The sequence below is a fragment of the Lutra lutra genome, chromosome 4, assembly GCF_902655055.1.
Source record: "Lutra lutra chromosome 4, mLutLut1.2, whole genome shotgun sequence".
Taxonomy (NCBI): Eukaryota; Metazoa; Chordata; class Mammalia; order Carnivora; family Mustelidae; genus Lutra; species Lutra lutra.
The window spans coordinates 103,791,551-103,815,785 of record NC_062281.1 but is presented as its reverse complement, the minus strand read 5'-3'; the positions used below and the strand labels follow the sequence as shown (position 1 = coordinate 103,815,785).

Here is a 24,235-nt window from a genome sequence, read left to right as displayed (position 1 = left end):
TATTAGTCACACATTTATTCATTCTACACAATCTGCAGGCTCTGATTTAGGAACTAGGGAGCTAAAGCAGGAAGCAAAACAGCCTCAAGGTCTTTCCCTTATCACAAATCTTCCTATATCTTTCTAAGACTTCTTTTGTTGGACTCAGGACTCCAAACAGCACAAAGAGGAAGCTGACAGGCTCTGTTAACATTTAGACCCAGAACTGGCCCAGCAACACTTTCTACAACCTAGATTCAATATGAGAGAGGAGTACACAAGGGGTATGATTACCAAGAGGTATTGGGGCTTATTGCATTTTCTCGTTTTCCTACATTAAACATTAGAGAGAGAGAAAGAGTGTGTGTGTGTGTGTATGTATTTAGGGCTTGGAAAGACTTTCAAAAAGCAGTTCAATATTATTAAAGGAATTGGCAGCCATTCCTAAATATATAAGTTAATTTTAACTAGGTTACATTTCCCAAATGTTATCCAATGAAACACTAATCCTGTGACTTGTTCCCCATAAAGAAGGAGTCAGAGGTCAAGTCAACTTCGGAAATGCTAAGTATAAAGTCTAAAATGTTAATATCATTTTGATTCTCTAATAGTGGGGAGGATGAGGCAGAATATGCTTATAAGTGCCAAATCAGTGGTGCTATTTATTAGTATTAATAGAAACAGAGTATCAAGAAGTATAAAGTAGTGAGAGAGTACTGTTAATAAAAATTCTATTGTGCTTTAGTTTATTTTTTTCCAATAAGATCTATTATGTAACATGACTCTTACTACTTTTCCTCTTTCATGACTCTTGGAAAAGAGATGCAAAATTTAAATCTGGAAACTAGCCACTGCTAGAATGATTCAAAAAAATAAAACATTATGGGGAAAGTGTATTTCATTTTATAGATTCTATCTCTATTCCAATTATCCATAGTATTGGGTACTTTAAAGTCCTGGTACTGGCTCAGATATATAAAACTAAGGGCCTAGGAAAAGAGGTCGAATAAAAGTATTATATTAAAGGTTTAGAAAATAGTAGATAAGAGAGTTAGGAGAACAACAGAGAATTTATATGAAACTAATGTACAAAAGCCAAATACCAACTAGTAACTTGAATTCTGTTTACAATTGTCTTTAAAGGAAAGATAAACCATCTTGAATAGTTTAACTTTCTTTTCTGAGGAAGTACATCCCTTACTACTATTAGGATCACAGAACCTTGCCACTTTATCTTCCGATTTAAAGCTAGCCATCTGCTTCCACTGAAAAATAAACGGTCAGGAAATCCAACTGCAGCCATGGTCTTTATGGATATAAAGAAGACATCTAAGAACTAGAAATGGCAGTTCATCAAAATAGGTTAATTCTGATAAGCCACTGACTTATCAGAGGTGATAAGAAAATGATCCTCAAATGCAATGTTCAGAAGTCTATTTAGGTTCTTTAGATTACCTCTATAAACATTCCTTGCCTGAAAGTTTGAAGACAAAATCGATTTCAAGCTCACTGACTTGCACAACCCTCAGAGTAACAAGAAGACTACTCCCAATATTATTGAATCAAGTAAAGAATTGACAGTCACCACTGCATTGCCTAATCATAATCACAACAATAACCTACATTTATGGTAGGTTATTTCCCAAATGCCAGGAATTATTCTAAGTAATTTTTTATATATTAACACATTTAATCTTCTAACAACCTTTGCTCATTTAAATATATGTATTCTAGTTTCTTGATTTTTAAAAAGACACATTATCATCTATCTAGGTACATACACATACATCTCCTATAATTAAAAACAATGTAAGTGCATATCGTCTTGGCAAAAATTGTAAGAAAGAATAATTTTAATATATCGAATTCTAAAGAAACTGAAAGGACCCAAAATAACAAAAAAACAGTGAACACTTAGTATAGTGCTTACTATATACCAGGTACTATTTTTAGCACTTTGCGTAAATTAACTTCAGGTCTATTCTGTGGAGTAGATGAGGAGACAAGCAAAAAGAAGCCAAGTGACTAGGAACCCTAGGATCTCAGCCACCCTGAGACAGCTGGATCCACCTGGCTATTTGCTTCCGGCTGTGAGTTCACCACCACACTTCTACTCTCATTGCTTAGAAGTGAAAAAAGGTTTAAAGGGAAGAAGACCAAAATTAGATGAACACTCAGAATGCTGTGAAAGGAAGATATTCCGTAACTCCCCATTACTTGAAACACTTAAAATGCTTTAAAATTTCAAACTATATGTGGAAAGTAGCAGTTGCTGTGTGCTTTCAATAGCTTTGAAACAATTCCTTTTTTTTTTTTTTTAAGATTTTATTTATTTATTTGACAGACAGAGATCACAAGTAGGCAGAGAGGCAGGCAGAGAAGCAGGAAGAGAAGCAGGCCTCCTGCTGAGCAGAGAGCCCGATGCGGGGCTCGATCCCAGAACCCTGGGATCATGACCTGAGCCGAAAGCAGTGGCTTTAACCCACTGAGCCACCCAGGCTCCCCTCCTTATGTTTTTAAAAAGTGACTGAAAGACATACCTATTAAGGAATTGTTCAGTAAGATTCTGCTGCTGATCAGGTCCATCCTCCTGATTTACACCTCCCTCGAGCAGCATTTGTTGGTATATTTGTCGCTGTTGCTCCTTCTGTTCTAAATGCTGTTGATAGCGTAATCTTTGCCTATAATATTCTTGAAATTGTTCTGTTGAATCTCGAAGCTTAAAAATATTAGAAAAAATAATGTATTTGAGCGGACTATGATTAAATATATGTCCCTACCCAACAGTAACTTCTATAAACACTGGATGAAATATACAAGTAACTATATTTAACAATTGGAAAACTTAATACATTGCTCTTTGAAAAATAATACAGTATCCATGAGTTTGTATGGTCAAGTAGATCATTTAATTTGCTTTATTCTAAAGCAAGAGACTGACCAAAATGAATGGCCATCCTGGATCTTTGACTAACCCAAAATAAAAATGCAAATTATAGTAGTCACAAAGCGTCATGGAATTAGAGCTATATTGCTTGAAAAAAATACTGAAAGACCACTTTAGTATTTAATAAACACAATATTAACTTTTTCCAACACTGTTTAAAAAATTATTTATTTATTTGACAGACAGAGAGCACCAGATGAGGAGTGGAAGACAGAGGGAGAAGCAGGATCCCCTCTAAGCTGGGAACTCAATTAGGAACTCGATCTCAGGACCCTGGCATCATAACCTGAGCCGAAGGCAGATGCTCAATCAACTGAGCCACCCAGGCGCCCCTAACTTTGTCCCACACTTAATTTATGCATGTAAATGGTTTAATAGGTTACTCTAGAGAGAAACTTTAAAAATTTCCTCTCAAAAACAGTACTGTTTCAAGTGGCCTTTCACAAGAAAGCGGAATAAATGGGTAGTAAACTTAATCAACATTTCTACATCTTTATTCTAAAAGAACTATATAGCACCCAAACTTACCAGACTTACATATTTAGTAAATTCCAATACTGACAAAGAAAGATGGAGTCCGGTCATATAGCATCGATCATGTGAATTGGGGTCACTCTGGAACAAGTCAATCATCTCTCATCTCTAAAACTGGCCCACACTAACAATAAGCTTAACAAAGAGTCTTATACAGCTAACGAAAGCTAAAACTCTCTCCCCTTTTCCAAGTAGTAAGAATCCTCCTCTACTTCATAACTTACAGCAATAACTCTGAGACAAAATTATCTAGGTGTCCTTTTAAATTTTTTATTGTTGGTAAAATAGAAACTTTGTCATTTTAACCACTTTTATGTGTCAATTCAGTGGCATTAATTATACTCACAACATTGTGCAATAATTACCACTATCTATTTCCAAAATTCTTCATCAATTACAGAGAAAGTCTGTAACCATTAAGCAATAACCTCCCATTTCTTCCTCCACCAAGCTCCTGGTAACCTCTACTCTACTTTCCTTATGATTTTGCCAATTTTAGATATTTGATATAAGTGGAATCATATAATACTTCGTCCTTTACTGTCTGGCTTATTTCACTCAGCATGATGTTTTCAAAGGTCACCCATGTTGTAGAATATGTCAGAATTTCATTCCTTTTTGTAGTTGAATAATAATCCATTGAATGGATATATCACTTTTGTTCATCCATTAATCTGTGGATGGACACTTGGGTTTTATCTACCTTTTGACTACTGTGAATAATGCTGCTATAAACATGGATGTAGAGATATCTGTTTGAGTCCTTGCTTTCAATGCTTTAGAGTGGAATTGCTGGATTATATGGTAATTCAATATTTAGCTATACTTAAGCTATGCTTTAGCTATATTTAATTCTATATCAAAGATACCACCAATCCATAGTGCACCATTTTACATTCAAATCAACAACGAATGAGGGTTCAAATTTCTCCATTTCCCCACCAACACTTATTTTTGTCCACGGCTTTGAGTTTAACTATCCTAGCAGTTGTGAAGCTATATTTCATTGTGGTTTTGGTTTAAATTTCCCTAATGACTAGTGGCACTAAGCATCTTTTCACATGCTTATTAGCCCTTTGAATATATTCCTTGGAGAAATGTCTATTCAGCTCCTTTCTTCTAGGTTGAATTGTCTTTTTTGTTGTTGAATTGTAGTTCTTTACATATTCTAGATATTAAACCCTTATCAGATATATAATTTATAAATATTTTTCCCCATTCTACTAGCCATCTTTTTACTGTCTTGATTAAGTCCTTTGAGGCACAGAAGTTTTTAATTTTGATGAAGTTCAATTTATCAGTTTTTATGTTTGTTGCTCAAGCTTTTGGAATCATATGTAAACACATAATAAAATCCAAGATTATGAATATTTGCTCTTGTGTTTTCTTCTAAGAATTTTATACTTTCAGCTCTTATAATTAAGTTCATCTGTTTTTAGTTAATTTTTGTACATTATATGAGGTAAGAGGTCCAACTTCATTCTTTCCCATGCGGACATCTAGTTGATCCATCATCTTTCCCCACTGAATAGACCTGACACCTTTACCAAAAGTCAATAAAGCACAGATATATGGAATTACTTCTGGTCTCTCAATGTTGTCCACTGCTTTATACTTCTATCCTTATACAAGTACCATAACAGTTTTGATTACTGAAGCTTTTGTAGCTTTGAAATCATGAACTGTGTGTGAGTTCTCCAACTTTGTTCTTTTTCAAGATTGTTTTGACTATTCAGGACAAATTATGATTTCAAGTGAATTTGAATATTGGCTTTCCACTGCTGCAAAAAAGGCTGCAGAATTTTTATAGGAATTACATGAAATCTGTAGATCAAATTAGTACTGACATTTTAACAATATTAAGTCTATCTGTGAACACATGATATCTTTCCATTTATTTAGATCTTTTAAAATTTCTTTCAGCAATATTTTATAGATTTCAGAGTCTAAGTTTTTCACCTTGTTGGTTTAATTTATTCCTGGGTATTTTCTAGTCTGGGTGGTTTTTATTTCTTTTTCTTGTCTAATCATTCTAGCTAAAACTTCCAGTAAATGTTGAATAGCAGTGGTAAAAATAGGCATCCTTGTCTTTGTTCCACCTCATTTTAGGTGGAAAGCTTTTAGTTTTTCACCATTCAGTAGGACATTAGCTTGGGGTTTTCATAAATGAACTTTACTGTGCTGAGGAAATTCCATTTTTTTTCTTAGTTTTCTGAGAGCTTTAATCATGAAAGAGTGTTTGATTTTGTCAAATGCCTTTTCTGCATCAACTAAGATGACCAAATGTTTTTCTGTTCTTCATTCTATTAATGTGATATATTACACTGATGGATTTTTTTTTTAAATATTGGACCAGCTTTGCATTCTGGGATAAATCCACTTGGAAAGGGTATATAATCCTTTTAATATGCTGATGAATTTGGTTTGCTAGTATTTTGTTAAGGATTTTTGCTTTTGTTCATGAGAAATATTAGTCTGTAGGGGTTGGTTTGGTTTTTTTTTTTTTAAAGATTTTATTTATTCACTTGACACAGAGAGAGAGATCACAAGTACACAGAGAGGCAGGCAGAGAGAAAGGGGGAAGCAGGCTCCCCGCTGAGCAGAGAGCCCGACTCGGGGCTTGATCCCCGGACCCTGAGATCATGACCTGAGCTGAAGGCAAAGGCTTTAACCCACTGAGCCACCCAGGCGCCCCAGGGTTGTTTTTTTTATTTTGAGAGAGAGTGAGCGTGCACATGGTGGGGGAAGGAGCAGAAATAGAGAATCTCAAGCAGACTCCATGCAGAGTGCAGAGCCCAACATGGGGCTTAATCCCACAACCCTGAGATCATGACCTGAGCTGAAATCAAGAGTTGGAGGCTCAACTGACTGACCCACCCAGGTGCCCTGGTCTGTAGTTTTCTTTTCATGTAATGTTTTCATCTGAACTGGGTATTAGAGTAATGCTGGCCTCATAGGATGAGTTAGGAAGCATTATTCCTTCCACTTACATACTTTTGGAAGATTTCTGAGAAGGACTGATGTTAACCCTTCTTCAAATGTTTGGTAGAACTCACCCCCAAAGCTATCTGATCCTAGATTTTTCTTTGTTGGAAGCCTTTTTTTAAAGATTTTATTTATTTGACACAGAGAGAGAGATCACAAGTAGGCAGAGAGAGGGGGAAGCAGGCTCCCTGCTGTGCAGAATGCCCGATGTGGGGCTCAATCCCAGAACCCTGAGATCATGACCTGAGCCGAAGGCAGAGGCTTAACCCACTGAGCCACCCATCACCGTTGGAAGCTTTTTGATTATTGATTCAATCTCTTTACTCATTATAAGTCTGTTGAAATTTTCTATTTCTTCTTGAATCATTTAGGTAATTTGGGTTTCATTTCAACTCGGTTATCTAATTTGTTGGCTTACAATTGGTCATAGTATTCTCTTATAATTCATTTTATTATTATAAATAATATGTATTATAATACATATTACAATACAATACCAAAAAAAGTATTACCCATTTCTGATTTTACTTACTCATGTGTGCACCCCCCCTTTGGTCTAAGTGCTTGTCAATTTGTTGATCTTTTCAAAGAACCAACTTTTGGTTTTACTGATTTCCTCTACTGTTTTCCTATTCTCTATTTTATTTTTCTCCCCTCTAATCTTTATTACTTTCTTCCTTCTGATAAAATTTGTTCTTCTTTTTCTAGTTCCTTAAGGCATAAGGTTAGGTTATTGATTTGAGATCTTTCTTCTATTTTTTTTTTAATATTTTATTTATTTATCTGACAGAGGTCACAAGTAGTCAGAGAGGCAGGCAGAGAGAGAGAGGAGGAAGCAGGCTCCCCACGGAGCGGAGAACCCGATGTGGAGCTCGATCCTAAGACCCTGGGATCATGTCCTGAGCCAAAGGCAGAGGCTTAACCCACTGAGCCACCCAGGTGCCCCGTCTTTCTTCTTTTTTAATGTATTCATTTTCAGCTATAAATTTCCCCTGAGCACTGTTTTGGAACGTTGTATGCTTTGGTACACTGTATTCATTTTTGTTAGTCTCTAGGTATTTTCTAATTTCCCTTGCAATTTCTTTGACCCATCAGAGTGTGTTAATTTTTACAAACTTGTGAATTTTCTGTTATTAATTTCTGGCTTCATTCCATTGTAGTCAGAAAAGATATTTCACATGATTTCAATCTTTGCTTTTTTTTTTTTTTTTAAGATTTTATTTATCTATTTGACAAAGAGAGAGACAGAGCACAAGCAGGGGAAACAGCAAGCAGAGGGAAAGAGAAAAGCAGCTGAGCAGGGAGCCCTGTACAGGGCTCAATCTCAGGATTCTGGAATCATGACCTGAGCTGAAGGCAGATGCTTAACTGACTGAGCCACGCAGGTGCCCCTGATTTCAATCTTTTAAAATTTATTGAGATTTGTTTTGGGTCCTAACATATGCTCTATCCTAAAGAATGTTACAAGTGCACTTCAAAAGAATGTGTGTTCTGCTAGTGTTGGAGTGTTCTTTCTTTCTTGTTAGTATCACTTTATTTATGTATTTGCATTCATGTGTTGTTAATATTCACATATTCATAAACTTACCAATTCTTGGAATACGAACACTGATCTGAGGTGTCTAAGAAAACAACTTCCTCTAAAAAGACTGATACAGATACCTCTGGGTGAAAAAAAGGTGCATCCTCCAAAGCAACAACATAGTTGTTTTATAGATGTCTGTTAGGTCTAGTTGATTTAAGTATTGCTCAAGTACCCTCTATCCTTATTGATCTTCTGTTTAGATGTTCTACCCATTATTTTAAGTGGGGTATTGAAGTCTTCAACTATTATTTCTCCCTTCAACTCTGCCATTGTTTGCTTCACAGATTTTGGGGTTCTGGTTTTTGGTGCATATTCATATATGTATTTTAATAGTAATTTTTCTACTTCATTCATAATATTCAGTTGAAGACAAAAAAATTTATTGAACTTATTAAAACTACCTCTTCACCTCTTCTAAGTGGCATACCATATAAGATAAAACTTATATTCTATTATACAATTTCTTTTCCAAATCACCACAGAAAAATAATTTGGAATTCGAAAGACTTGGATAAAAGTACTTGATATTATAAATGTCATAATTTTTGTTCACTAAATCTAATTAGTAAAATATAGAGGATAGTCTTACAAATACAAGCTATCCACATTCAATGTGAGTTCAATTACTTGAGTTCTGAAATATGTAAGATTAATATAAACTGTGGCATTTTAGATTGTTAATAAATTCATCTGTTAAAAATGCTTCAAAATACATGACAACTAAAAATACCATGCATCCTTAAGGGAAAAGGGAGAAAATTAATTAATTAATAAGAAAGTCTAGATAGTCTCTCACCTACTTCCAAATATTGGAAAATTCCTTTTACATTCTATCTAAGCAAATACTATTACTTCTTCCAAAGAGAATAATTCTAGAAGTCACTAGGTATATTAAATATTACCTCATTTTTTTCTTGCTTAGCTGGTCCTGGGTTCTGTGCTCCATTTGCAGGCTCTTTTTCTGAAACTGAACTCTGGCCCGGGATTTCACTGCTTATAGGCCTCTGTGTCTCAATGGGTGTATCACTTCTTTCAGAAAGATGCAAAACAAACAAACAAACAAACAGGAAGAGGTAGGGGTGAAGGAAAATATATTTTAATTAACACAATGAAAACAATCTAAATGTTCATCAAATGTGCAAAAAATAGATTTTTAAATATTCCTTTCTTCTACTAAGGGCATTATGTAAGTTTCTTAAAAAAATAGAATGTGCTCATAACAGAATGTGCACTGGATTATTAAGCAAGGAGGGTAGCAGCTCCAGTCTGGTGAAATCACTTACATTCTCTGTGGCTGAGCTTCATCTATAAATTGAATTGAATAATAAGCTGGATGACCTCATGCCTGAATTCTCTTCATGTCTTAATCTGTGATTTTCTTCCCCAAACATTAATTTTTTCCCTCCAATATGTTTCAACAAAATTTAAATTTATTTTTTCAGTGTTCCAAGATGCATTGTTTATGCATCACACCCAGTGTTCCATGTAATACGTGCCCTCCTTAATAGCCTGGTGGCGGGTATTAAAGAGGGTACATTTCAACAAAATTTTAAGAACTGTTTAGATTTTATTAAAAGACTGTCTTTGGTTTATTTGCACTTAACATAAAAGCTGAATATGCATCTTTTCAATATTTTAATGCATACTAATTAGTAAGCTTAATATCTTACATCAGGTTGTTTCCAATATTCTTCTAAACACTAGCAATTTCTACTTTTCATAGTTACTCTGTTCAAAATTTTTAATAACTAACATCATCCAAAGATGACGAATACCACAGACATTTATACAGACTATTCATTGGCAAAAGGTACCATGGGGAACATGTACAAAAGTAAAATGACCTTTCCCTTAAAAGAATCTGATTATGGGATGGCTTCATACTGGCCTCTCCAGGCAGATGTATGTAAGACGTAACAAATTACAGGTCTAGGGTTCAGGAAGCAGAGCTAGTCATCCTCAGAAAGGCACCATTAGTTAGAAGCTTTCGGATAAGTATCTCAACATACGGAATCACACATGTACCCAGAGGAGGAAGTAGAAAGACAGGAAAAGTTTTCAGCTACCAGTCAGTGCTCTAACCTGCTAATGACCACAAGAGGTCCCACTTTATGTCCAAAAGACAGATTTTCTAAGAGTTATTAACTGTATAGAGATAGAGTAAAATGACCTTCATAAGGTAACATTTAATTTTGCAATTTATATAGCATTTCCACATGCACTATCTCATTTAACTTGCACAGTAACTGATGAAATAAATTGTAACTCCCATTTCACAGATAAGGAACAAAGTCATTTTCCTAAAATTGCACAGTGGGTAAATAAAACTAGGATTTGAATCAGATCTTCAGGATCCAAATCCAATGCTGACCCATTCCTGAGAATTTGTATATTTTTGCTGTTTAATTTTGAGACCATTACACTGAGTAGCCAAAGCTTATGTTTCAACTGATTTTTCTTCCTTTGAGTTTATGAGTAAAAAGCTGTCTTTAGGGCGCCTGGGTGGCTCAGTGGGTTAAGCCGCTGCCTTCGGCTCAGGTCATGATCTCAGGGTCCTGGGATCGAGGCCCGCATCGGGCTCTCTGCTCAGCAGGGAGCCTGCTTCCCTCTCTCTCTCTCTCTGCCTGCCTCTCCGTCTACTTGTGATCTCTCTCTGTCAAATAAATAAATAAAAAAAATCTTTAAAAAAAAAAAAAAAAGCTGTCTTTACAAAACACTACATACTCTCTTATAAAGCTTTCTTTCATGTTTTATCTTCCTGTTCACCATAATAACTCAATCACTATACCCAGGATGCAGCATGGTACTAGCACAGAGCAGACATGCAAATATTTTTAAACAAATTGTTTAAACACGAATTTACCACAAATAAGAGGTCTCTTCATGTGGCATCTTCAACATAACTGATCTAATTAAGCCTCCCAATATTTTCAAATTACACCTCAAGTATTTTTAAAAACAAGGTTAACTTTCTCCAAAGTAAATTTTTATACTTTATCCACAGCACAGTAGCCCTCCGCAGCATGTTAGTAGCAGCCCTTTTAACATACTGTCCTTACCTGGAGTATGACACTCAGAAGGGGAGAAATTCATATTTACTAAATACCATTCACATTACTTCCCTCTCCTCTAGGAGCTTTATCTCACTTCACAAGTCAACACCCTATTTTATAGAGGAGGTCTTTGAGGCTCGGAGAGATTAAGGAACTATCTCAAGGTCACACAACTACTAAATGACAAAGCTATTGTTCAAGCCCAAGCCTGACCCCCAAGATCACGCTCTATTCATTATTCCACACTGCTTTGGCTCGTAAGTCTTCCAATTTCACAAGCAGGACAGATGTTTTCTGGGTTACTGCTACTGCTCAGCTAATAACACATGTATTACTCACTTCTGATATATCATTTTTTTTTAAGATTTTATTTATTTATTTGACAGAGAGAAATCACAAGTAGGCAGAGAGCCAAGCAGAGAGAGAGGAGGAAGCAGGCTCCCCGCCGAGCGGAAAGCCCGATGTGGGGCTTGAACCCAGGACCTGGGATCATGACCTGAGCCGAAGGCAGCGGCTTAACCCACTGAGCCATCCAGGCGCCCCTGATATATCATTTTTTACCTCTCTGTTTATTCTGTAATCTAGTAACTTATACTCCACTTCTTTATGTCTTTATCCAGTCATTCCTCAATTTTTACTACTTTCTTTACATAAGCAACAGCACGTGTAGAGTCAGATGTGGCTGGATTTTGTGTCTTCTTTCCACACAATCCCACTGGTGTACATGTCCAAACATGCCATTCATTATACCGACCAGGAAGTTCTTCTTATGCACTCAGAAGAGTATCAGCAGCTCCCCCAGAACTGAAGTTCAACATCCCAAACAATGAAAATTTTCTTTAAAGATACCGAAAGTCCAGGATAAGTTTAAGATAGTCTCTACCAATGTTCAAGACTCTATTCCTTTGGGATTTAGATAACAGGAAGCTCCTATTATAAGTTATACTCATCCATTTTCATGACTAGGTATCATCTCTATCTTTCAAGTAGAGCAATAAGATGCCTTGGGCTTTAGCAAGTCACTTAACATCCTAAAATCCCCCCTTCCCTTTAAAAAACATTAAACAAGATATCACAACTCCCTCCTCTGCAACCTCATAGCAACTTAACAGAAAATAATCTCAGGATTGTGAGATCAAGCCCCATGTCAGGCTCTGCACTCCTCAACCTTCCCTCTCTAAAAAAAAATAATAATAATAATTTTTAAAAAGCGACTTGAACATTAAACATACACACACAAAAATCTCACACTTGCCAATATTTTCTAATTTTTATGAGCAAATACTTACCGTTCAGGAGATTCTTCATAAATACTGTGACATTCTGTATTCTCAAGCATGAGACTCCTACTGAGGTTTTGTACACCTGGATAATGGAAGTTAGCAAAGGAGTGTGACATTGGAGAAGTTTTGTTTCCAAGGTCTGAGATTCTCTTATCATGACTGGTTAGTCCACAAGTGAGGCCATCTAAAGCAGGATTCAGAGAGCGGGTCATATAGGCATCAGCTGATTGAGGCCTTCTCATTGGAGATGATGGATAGGGAGAAAGTTTGCTGATAAGAGGAGTCAAAAGATCAGCATATGCAGCTTTTGTAGGTTTCAGAAGTTTGTCAACATGAATATTAAGCATTTTCTGTTCAAAAGCACAAGAGAAGACAGAAGATGGGAGATTCTGAAGCCATGACAATAAACTCAGATCCAAGTCATCACAACCATTACCACACAAAAGATCAATGCCAAGAAGTACTTCACTTTCTGTAATTTCTTCTCCAGTTGCTTTACTTTGACAAAATTCTACACAGCATTCATAAAGTAGACCCTTCATTACAAGCTGAAATAAACGATTGTTACTTGCTTTAAAACCAGCCTCACTTAGCTTCCTATCAGCAGGGATGAATTCTGCAACCATGACACAAGCCTCTTCAAAACAGTGAACTCGTGCAGTGCTGGGATTCCAGTCCTTAAATTCAGCATGATTGGTCAGACGAGGCAAAGTCAAAAGCAAACAGAGCTTGCTATAATCATCTTTAGAAGGACAGTATTCTTCTAGGGCATGCAAACATTGCACAGCTTCTTGCATGGTAAATTCCAGCTGTAAGAAAAATTTAAGTGATAACTATTAAGAGAGATGTTATGAGATATGAAGCCAAGAGTATTTTATTCAAATACAAAGATACCTTATAAATTCTCATAAACTATTCAACTGCAAAAGGATAAACTCTACTGTCCCAGAATACTCATATTGCAAGATATTTAACAACTTTCAAGTCAGGAATCCAGGAATCAAAATGCTTTTCACTACTAAAATAAAAATTAAATAATTTTGTTAATTAGTAAATTAAATTCTTACTATAAAAATAGTGTTCTAGTTCAGGCTTCAGACTATCACTCTCAAATGTATAATTTTTAAGGTCAAGAATAATTGAGTTCTCTAGAAATAAAAACTGAAGCATGTCAATATTCATTTGTTTATATAGCTTGCTGTCACTCCAGCTTACCCCAAAAGTAAAAGAGCCATTCTCAAACTTGCCATAAGAGAAATTTGTGTAGAGAAAGAAAGCAAATTAAAAAGAAAGAAAGAAAGAAAGAAAGAAAAAAGAACATTTACAGTTCATTTACTACAAAAACAGAATGAAAAAGAATAAAGGAAGCTTAGCTGAGAGAGAGATTACAATAATTTGGGTACTGAATATTACCTTAGACTCATAAACTTTTTATGATGTAAAGGAATCTTAGAGCTTATATATCCACCTTTCTTCATCTTATATATGAAAAAAGTCGGGGAACAGATTTAACGGAAGTAATACAGTTGGTTAGTGACAAAGACAAAATAAAAATTAGGTCCTTTGACTTATATTCCAGAGTTCTTTCCACATTTAAACATCATTATCTCTTAAAAAAAAAAAAAAAAAAAAAGGCGCCTGGGTGGCTCAGTTAGTTGGGCCACTGCCTTTGGCTCAGGTCATAATCCTGGAGCCCAGGATGTAGTCCCACATGGGGCTCCTTGCTGGACAGAGAGTCTGTTTCTCCCTCTGACCCTCCCACCTCTCATGTTCTCTCTCTCTCATTCTCTCTCAAGTAAATAAATAAAATCTTTTTAAAAAAAACATTATCTGACAAACATTTCTCTATTACACATGAAATTCGTCATTGTAATATCTTTTGAGTTTATTTCAGTGAACACATCCTGGCACATAGTAAGTTTCCTTGGTTTGGGAACAATGTAACAATACTATTACTAAAACTTTAAAAGTAAAACCCTTCCCAGGGCATCTGGTTGGCTTAGTCAGTTAAGCATCTGAGCTCAGGGTCATGAAATTGAGCTATGCACAGCAGGCTTCCTGCTCAGCTGGGAGTCTGCTTCTCCTCCTCACTCTCCCCTTACCCCTCCCTGTGCTCAGGCTCACCTTCTATCAAATAAATAAATAAAATCTCAAGAGAAAAATAAATGTTTAATAAATCCTTTGAATCATTAAATTTAAATTGTCATAAAGGCATAAAGATTTTATCAAAAACCACCTCTGTTGTTGTGCTGAGCACTGGGTATTGTATGTAAGTGACCAATCACTGGATTCTGTACCTGAAACTAATATTACACTGTATGTTAACTAACTGGAATTTAAATAAAAAGTTGGAGGAAAAAAAAACACCTCTGCTACAATGTAAATACTGAAAAAACAAAAAGAAGTTAATCATAATTCACTTCTGGATAAAGAAAAAAGCAACAATGTAGCATCTTTAAGTCAAACATCTATTGCAATCTAAATCACCTTAAACAAGAGAAGAGCACACATTACTCACCTACTGGCCAGCCACTCATTTATCATCTTTGTCTAAATCTTGCAACAAGTTTAGAAGCATTACAGACTGAAAGCACTACAGCTACAAAAGGGTAAAATCTTACCCCATCCTACTTCATAAAAACTTTGAAAATTCATGATACTAATCTTTTGTTTTAGTGAATAAAATACTTATGACTGAAACAAGACTATGGCGCAAACCTTCAGGAATAAAAATCTTACATGCTGGGGCTCATCTTCTGCTGACATTGCATTGTTAACACATAAAGCTTCTAAAAACTTCTGTTTCAGGATAATATAACGAAACCTGTAAAAATAAAATATGAAATATTAAAATTAAAAAGCTGAGTTACAGGGGCGCCTGGGTGGCTCAGTGGGTTAAAGCCTCTGCCTTCGGCTCAGGTCATGGTCCCAGGGTCCTGGGATCGAGCCCCGTATCGGGCTCTCTGCTCAGCGGGGAGCCTGCTTCCCCCTCTCTCTCTGCCTGCCACTCTGCCTACTTGTGCTCTCTGTCTGTCAAAAAAATAAAATCTTTAAAAAATAATAATAATAAAAAAAAAAAAAGCTGAGTTACAGAAATGTCAAAGATTGGAAATGAAACCCAACTCCCCAGAGCAACAGAGGCTATATTTGTTCCAAAGGACTAATTAATCCTTTAATATTTTTTGAAAATTTAACTTGCCAATGTCTCATAAATCAAATACACTTAAAAGTTACTATACCTGCCTTTGCTTACAAAAAATTCTCAAAATTCTTAAAAGCTTATCACATTGAGGCTACAATAATTTCAGAATTAAGTAAATACGATTGAACACTCAGAGGAAGGACTTCCAATATTAATTCTGAACAAAAATCAAGTTTTATTGAAGATGTTAAATATTATCTAATATGAAATCAAAGTCCTTTACATTGAAAATGCTTTGTTTTATTATATTTTATTATTTTGTATTTTATTCAAAATATCTTTTTTTTCTCTTCAAACATGACAATCTAATAAAAGCAGGCTGAACTATCGTAAAAAAATGAACATTTCTGGGGCACCTGGTGGCTCAGTGGGTTAAAGCCTCTGCCTTCGGCTCAGGTCATGATTCCAGGGTCCTGGGATCGAGCCCCACATTGGACTCTCTGCTGAGCAGAGAGTCCACTTCCCTCTCTTTCTCTGCCTGCCTCTCTGCCTGCTTGTGATGTCTGTCTGTCAAATAAGTAAATAAATTTTTTTTAAAAAATGAGTATTCCTGAAAAGTCATAAAATACCCATAAACTTTAAAACTTTTTTTTTGTAAGGAGGCTCCAGCATGAAGCCCAACACAAGGCTTGAACTCAATAACTCTGAGATGAAGAGCTGAGCTGAGATTAAGAGTTGGATGCTTAACTGACTGAGCCACGCAGGTGCCCCTAAACCTTAAAACTTTTTAACAGAGGGGTCACCTGGGTGGCTCAGTGGGTTAAGCCTCTGCCTTCGGCTTGGGTCCATGATCTCAGGGTCCTGGGATGGAGCCCCACATCGGGCTCTCTGCTCGGTGGGGAGCCTGCTTCTCCTCTCTCTCTGCCTGCCTCTCTGCCTGCTTGTGATCTCTGTCTGTCAAATAAATAAATAAAATCTTTGGAACAAAAAAAAAAAAAAAACTTTTTAACAGAGATGTTTCAGGGAGAGGAGTCTGTTTGACTTGCCTAAGAATTTAAAAATGTTGGATGCCTTAAGCACCTTAAAGAAAAAGTATTTCTACAGACTAAAAATAATAATGAAACTTCAGTCATTCTTTCAACATTGTTATGGTAGCAAATATGTGTAAAATAAAACAAAATCCTTGCCTTCAAAAAGAGGGTCATCTAAAAAATTGTATGAAATATGTACACTGTACAGCAAGGTCTCAAAGGAATATGAAACCAATTCTATCAGAAGGGGTGGGAAGTATAAGGAAAGTCTTGTAAGAGCTGACTCTTGGAAGATGATCAGGTGTGTGCTATGTAAAGGCAGGAGACGGTCAAAGAAATACTATTCAGATGAATGAAGAATGGACAAAAGAGGGAAGTCAATCCTTGAAAAAAAGAACCTTTGGGTAAGATTCAAGGGTATAGGGCACCTGGGTGGCTCAGTACACTGAGGTAAAAAGGCAGAGGCAGAGGTAAAAGCCTCTGCCTTCGGCTCAAATCACGACCCCAGGGTCCTGGGATCTAGCCCCATATTGGGCTCTCTGTTCAGTGGGGAGCCTGCCCCCCACCCTGCCTGCCTCTCTGCCTACTTGGATCTCTGCTAACAAATAAACAAATAAAATCTTTAGGGGAAAAAAAAAGATTCAAGGGTATAAGGTCTTCCGGTGGGGGCACTCTCCGGTCAACACAGTGTAAGCTAAAACTCAAGCAGAAAGCTGAAGTTCCACTTTACTGAAAAGTCAGCAAAAACGGTTGGTACTGCAAGAGTAGCTGAAAAGCAGGGAGACATCAAAAAAAGAAAGAAGCTATAACGAAAAATACACCACCATCTATTATATTAACTCAGCCCAAATCTTTGGCTATCTCTGAAACTGTGAAGATGCAAAGGGGACTCCAAGGAGCCCAGAGAAAGCAAGAGATGAAAGCCTAATTAACTGAACCAAGATCTCAGCTGGCATCCATTAAGTGAGAGTGGAACCAAGTTAACTATCTGCAGGAATAAAAGTCAACACTTTTTTTTTTTAAGATTTTATTTCTTTGACAGACAGAGATCACAAGCAGGCAGAGAGGCAGGCAGAGAGAGGAAGGAAAGGAGGCTCCCCGCCAAGCAGAGACCAATGTGGGGCTCGATCCCAGGACCCTGAGATCATGACCTGAGCTGAAGGCAGAGGCTTAACCCACTGAGCCACCCAGGTGCCCCAAAAGTCAACACTTTTCAAAGGAAGATAAAAGAATCGAGTCTTAGCAATGAATCCACAATATGCAGAAGACATTTTAAAAATGACTAGATTTATTAAAATAAATAAAAGTGACTCGTAGTTAAGAAAAAGGCCATCAATAGTTGTTGAGCCTAAAATGACCTAGAAGTTGGGATTAGCAAACAAAGACTATTAGCAAGCAATAGCGACTATAAATATGTTCAAGGACTTAAAGGGAAATATAGTCACAATGAGTAAACAGATGGAAATATCTCAGCAGAAAAATGATAAAAGAAATTCTGAAATGGAAAGGTACAATTATCTGAAATGAAAAATGCATTATTTATGCGCAGACTGCTAATAGCAGAAAAAGCCATCAGTGAACACTAGAGGTAAATCAGTAGAAATAATCCAGACTGAAGAAAACACAGGAAAAAAAATGTTTTAAAAAAAGGAACAGAACCTCAGTCCAGTGGGACAATATCTATCATCTGATACCGCATAGAGTCCCAGGAGGAAGAGAGAAAAGGGCGGAAAAAAATATTTAAAGTAATGGCCAAAAGCTTGCCAAATTTGATGAAAATATATATACTTAAAGATTCAAAAAGTTTAGCGAACCCTAAGCAGGAAAAATACAAAGAAACCACACTTGAGCACATCATAATCAAACTGCTGAAGGCCAATGATAAAATATTGTTGCCAGAGTCAGGAGTTGGAAGGGTGGGCAGAACAGGTGAAGTGGATCCAAAGATACAAACTTCCAGTTAAAAAATCATAGGGATATAATGTAGAGGATGACAACTATGGTTTATAATGCTGTACTGTACATTTTAAAGTTGCTAAGAGAGACATTAAAAATCTTCCTCACAAGAAAGAAAAGTTTTTGTAACTATATATGGGGATGAATGTTAATCAGACTTACTGTGATGATTTCACAATATATACAAATATCTAATCACTGTATTGTAGACCTGAAACTAATATGTTATTTATATGTTACCGCAAACAAACAAACAAACAAACTTGAAGGCAGCCAAAAGAAAAAAAGACAAAAAGAAAAGAAAAAGAAAAAAGAAACAAAGAGAATCAGGATACAAACACAGCTAAGTGTTCATCAGAAATAATGGAGGCCAGGAGACAACTGAATGACAACTTTAAAATCTTCATATTATTATGAAGAAACAAATAAATATTTCAGATATGGCCCTTGTGACTTTTTGTACAGACACTGTCAAAAAAGGTAGGTTTATATATAAGATTTTCAATCAATTGAAGTACATGCAACTTGTCCTCGATACAACTCAACTGGATTGAGCATACTATTTTCTAGGAAAGCTAACAGTTTTGTTTTTAAATTTTTGTTTATTGTTTTGCTAAGCCTCTACCAGTGATAAGACATTAAAAGCTTCAGAAGAAATCTTACCTTTTTTTATCAAATTTTTCCATACATTCTAGAGGCTGAATGAACTGAAGAACTTCATCCCACTGACCATCAAGGATTAACTGCCTATATAAAGGGAAAAAAACCAGCATTTTATCAAATTTGCCTCATACTAATTAAAAGCAGAATAAATATGACAACATTAAAACTTCAGTCTGAAGTCTGTAATGAGGTTAACATTTTACATGGCTCTTTAACCTCTCTAAGTAAATTTTTCACAACTTACTTGTAACAACGTACCCTATATGAGAAGAATTTTTGATCTGCAACCATTTCTCATTCTAATATGTGTTTTTCTCATGTATATAAAAACATTGGGCTAAGTCTAAAAGTTCCTTTATTTTCCTATTCATCTTTCAGTATTAAAGCTCTTCTGTCTTACTAGGGGCCAGTGTGCAGGTATGCTCCAGACTCACTAAATCAGTGGTTCTTCACTGGGGCAATTTTGTCCCCAAGATATCTGGTAATGTTTTTCGACATTTTGGGTTGTCGCAGTTGGGCGGGGGGTGCTACTGGCAATCAACTGGGTATAGTCAGAGATGCTACTAAATATCCTACAATTCACGTGACAACCTGCACACCCCCCATGACCAAGAATTATCCGGCCCAAAATGTTACTAGTGCTGAGGTTGAAAGATCCTGCTCTAAACTGTGATTTCTATATCTCTGAGGCATTTGACACTAAAATTTATACTCCACAAATAAAAACAGCAAGGAATACGAACAGATTTCATCCTATTTTAGTGGTCTGTGGGAACTTCCAAAACTTTTAAGGCATTCTTATGGCTGCTCTTTTATAATAGCAATTTCCCTATTTTTGGCTTTTAGAACAGTAAAATTTTAAAAGGGATGGGCAGGAGGATCTATATCGGATTGCCAACTTGGAGTCTGCAAATAAGGAACATTAATAAAAAGCAATCGTAATATATATCATAATCATTTTATAAATAGGCATTTTAATATTTAAAAAGTAGGCAGGAGGGCACCTGGGTGGCTCAGTCATTAAGCGTCTGCCTTCAGCTCAGGTCATGATCCCAGGGTCCTGGGATCGAGGCCCATATTGGGCTCCATGCTCAGCAGGAAGCCTGCTTTTCCCTCTCCCACTCCCCCTGCTTGTGTTCCCTCTGTCTTTCTGTGTCAAATAAATAAATAAAATCTTTAAAAAAAAAAAAGTAGGAAGGACATAATTTCAAAGGTGAGTCCTTTAAGATGAATACATTTAATTTAAAAATTTACCCTTCTACAATTCTTTGCATTTCACCTCAGACCAGCAAAACTTCATCCCAATACCCAGCAGATTCTTCGAGGGGGCATATTTGAGAGCTGCTGCTAAATTACCAAGAGTACCAATGCTTGAAAGAGAGCCAAAAGAATATGGCCTCAGTACTGTTTCCTCATGATTACCATTGACTAAGCTCCTCAGGGTTAAATGACATTCATAATACAGAATACAGCAAAGTTCAAGCAATTTAAATAAATTCTCTTAATATAGTAAAGATTTTTTTTTTTAAGTTCCTTTTTCATGACTTAGGGATACTTCATCTTTTAAGGCTTTCCAACTCACAAAATGCTATCTCCAAGAATCTGTACTCTTTGTCAAAGGATATTCAGCATCACATAAGCAAAGAATACATTTCTGTATGGAAATTTGGGTTTTTCTTTTTCCATCCAATTCAAGTTAGGATATATTTAGCTTTGCATTTTGGCAAATATGTTAATTCCCTTTTGCTCTGCAATTCCAAGAATCTTGTTCTAAGGAAATAATCCAATATATAGAAAAAGCCGTATGTATAAAAGATGCTCAACAGAACACTTATTTAAGATAAATTGGAAATAATTTGTCTAAAAATAGGGGAATCATAGGAAATTAAATTGAAAATTTTTATAGTATAAATTTGTAATAACACAGGGAATGCTTATGTTAATGGATAAAGGATACTAAATTATAAATGCAACAGAATTGCTGTTTTTTAAAAAATATGTATAGAAAATTATTAGTATGAATTCTGTCTGGGTGGTGGGTGATTTTTCTTCTTTATTTTTGTATATTTTCTATAATGAATAGGTTTATATTCACTTCTATGGCAAAAAAAAATGGCACTGGAGAAATATTTTATCTGCCTGGAGTCCCCGATTTCTTACTAAAGTATTTTCTGTGATGACACCACAACCATAAGGGAGTTGTGACTCTACCTTTTTTTTAATGGACCTCTGGATCTTACTACTGAAAACATTCTTTAGAGAACATTATTTTGTAAATGTTCCATTACAAAAACAAGCATTATATTTAAAAATTATACTTATAGGGGTGCCTGGGTGGCTAAGTTGGTTGGGCCTCTGCCTTCAGTTCAGGTTGTGATCGCCGGGTCCAAGGATCGAACTCCACATCGGGCTCCCTCATCAGCAGGGAGCCACTTCTCCCTCTCTTCCCCACTTGTGCTCTCTCTCGCTATCTCTGTCACTATCTCTTAAGTAAATAAATAAAATCTTTTAAAAAAACAAATTTTAAAAATTATACTTATATAGCCTTCTCATTATTATATCTACCTGTGATACACATATTACCTTATTAATACTTAACACTTCTTTGAAAGAGCTACAAAACTCATAATATTAATGAAATCATACCTCAGAAAAAGCATATCATCTGAAAACAGGCCATTTATGACTCCACTTTCTTTCTCAAGGGCCAACATACTAATGTGAAGCTTCTTTGAATTCAGGAAGTCTAAAATTAGCTTAATGATTTCAACCTCTTTTACATTCACTGTTTCTTCAGCCGTCATGTTGATAGCCTAAATATTAAACAGAACAAAAATAAAAATTATTCTTACTGTTTTATTTCTAAGTATTATTAACTGTCTGGAAACTACACATTAGAGATTTCTTGGAAATATTTAGTACAGGTATTTTGAAGTGAAATTAATTTAATATTTATCAAAATCAGTCATTCTTTAAGGTGTAATAAAGGTTATGGCTGTAATTTTTTTTAAAGTCCTTATCTTTGAGAGATACACAATGGGATAATACAGATTAAATGATAGAAGGCCTGTGATTTGCTTCAAAACAATACAAGAGGGGCCTGGGAGGAGATAAAGAGGAAATAAGAATAATCATGACTACTGAAGTGGGATAATGGGTAAATGAAAGTTCATTTATATCTGCTATGGTTTGGACATTGTGTCCTCCCAAATTAATCTGGTGAAATCCTAATCTCCAAATTGATGGTATTAGGATATGAAATCTTTGGGAGGTGATTAGTGGGATTAGGTGTCCTTCAAGAGGCCCCAGAAAGCTAGCTCAACCCTTCCACCTTGAAAAGATGCAATAAGACAGTCGTCTGCAACCAGAAAGAGAGACCACATCAGAACTGACCATGCTAACACTCTGGTCTTAGATTTCTAGCTTCCAAAGCTGTGAGCAATAAACTTCTGCTATTTATAAGCCACCCAGTCTATGGTATTGTTACAGCAACCCAAATGGACTGAGATAGTATTATTCTGTCTATTCTTTTTTTTTTTAATTTTTTTATTTTTTTCAGCATAACAGTATTCATTATTTTTGCACCACACCCAGTGCTCCATGCAATCTGTGCCCTCTACAATACCCACCACCTGGTGCCCCCAACCTCCCACCCCCCACCCCTTCAAAATTCTCAGATCGTTTTTCAGAGTCCATAGTCTCTCATGGTTCACCTCCCCTTCCAATTGCCCTCAACTCCCTTCTCCTCTCCATCTCCCCTTGTCCTCCATGCTATTTGTTATGCTCCACAAATAAGTGAAACCATATGATAATTGACTCTCTCTGCTTGACTTATTTCACTCAGCATAATCTCTTCCAGTCCCGTCCATGTTGCTACAAAACTTGGGGATTCATCCTTTCTTTCTTTCTTTTTTTTTTTTTTTTTTTTTTACAGCTTTATAAACATATATTTTTATCCCCAGGGGTACAGGTCTGCGAATCGCCAGGTTTACACACTTCACAACACTCACCATAGCACATACCCTCCCCGATATCCATAACCCCACCCCCTTTCCCAACCCCCTCCCCTATTCTGTCTATTCTTACATGTTTCTAAAATTTGCCATAGTAAAGAATATTGTAAAAAGTCACTAATAACCATGTTTAGCTATGTTCTAAATAACTTGCTCTAGGTATATACTCATTCCATAAGCAGTTACCACTTTTTCTCTGTGATAGGCACTGTTCTATACTTGGGAGACACTGGCCTTGTCCTTAAGAAGCTTATAGGCTAGCAGCAATATGTAAAAGGTTATACCTTGTCCTTTGGAGCCAAACAAAGTAAGGCTGGTTAAAAAAGTGCTACTTTAAGTCATGTTGGTACTATGAACCTAAACATGAAACAAAGATATTTCAACTCTCTACAATCTCTTCTATTACCTATTAGTGTTCAGTGAAATAACTAAGCACATAGGTTATGAATTCATAAAGATTTAGAACTAGGAGGAATTCTGAAGATCATTTCATAGATGAGGCCACACAAGTTAAAGGGCCTAACTTGTTGCAATTTTCAGAGGTCAAGGATCAGAGCAATACAAAAGACTTACATGCTAACAGTAAGATTAGCTGCAAAGACACATCATCAGATCAAAAAGACTGTAAACACATCTTTCTCACTGTATGAACTAACTTTAACAGAGCTCACAGAAACAAACATACATGTACACAGACATGTTAATTTTTTTCCAACTTATCAACTTCTTCATAATGAGAAGTATAAATGTCTAGCATACTAGAATGCTCCTATCAGATGAGTACATTTTCTCTCTTAGAGAACATGGTAGGGTAAACAAAGGACAGAAGATGGGAAGATAATTGTATGATTCAAAGATAATTGTATGATTCAAATATTTAATGACATCAGACTAAGTTAATCTCCTACATCCATCTCCAACAATAAGGACATGCTTGCCTCAAGAAACAAATCACACACACACACACACACACACACACACACACAAAATCTCAACAGGGCAGCCGCCCCAGTTCCACATGCTTTGGGTTTCCCTTTGCTTTCTTCTGAGCTGCCCGTCCTCCT

The 24,235-nt window shown here is 36.0% G+C and overlaps 1 protein-coding gene across 13 annotated transcripts in view; it reads right to left on the bottom strand.

Moving 5' to 3' along the window:
- WDR47 (WD repeat domain 47) overlaps positions 1-24,235 on the bottom strand; it is a 63,799-nt gene that overhangs the window by 24,734 nt on the left and 14,830 nt on the right. For 7 of the 13 annotated variants that reach the window (XM_047728444.1, XM_047728456.1, XM_047728445.1 and 4 more), the window contains 6 exons: positions 21,805-21,971; positions 19,159-19,242; positions 15,085-15,190; positions 12,373-13,175; positions 8,933-9,059; positions 2,520-2,698 (listed from right to left, as the gene is read on the bottom strand). In XM_047728444.1, the coding sequence (XP_047584400.1) occupies positions 2,520-2,698; positions 8,933-9,059; positions 12,373-13,175; positions 15,085-15,190; positions 19,159-19,242; positions 21,805-21,971 (1,466 nt within the window). The remainder of the gene's footprint in view (positions 1-2,519; positions 2,699-8,932; positions 9,060-12,372; positions 13,176-15,084; positions 15,191-19,158; positions 19,243-21,804; positions 21,972-24,235) is intronic. The other 6 variants (XM_047728448.1, XM_047728450.1, XM_047728449.1 and 3 more) reach the window with 4 other exon arrangements.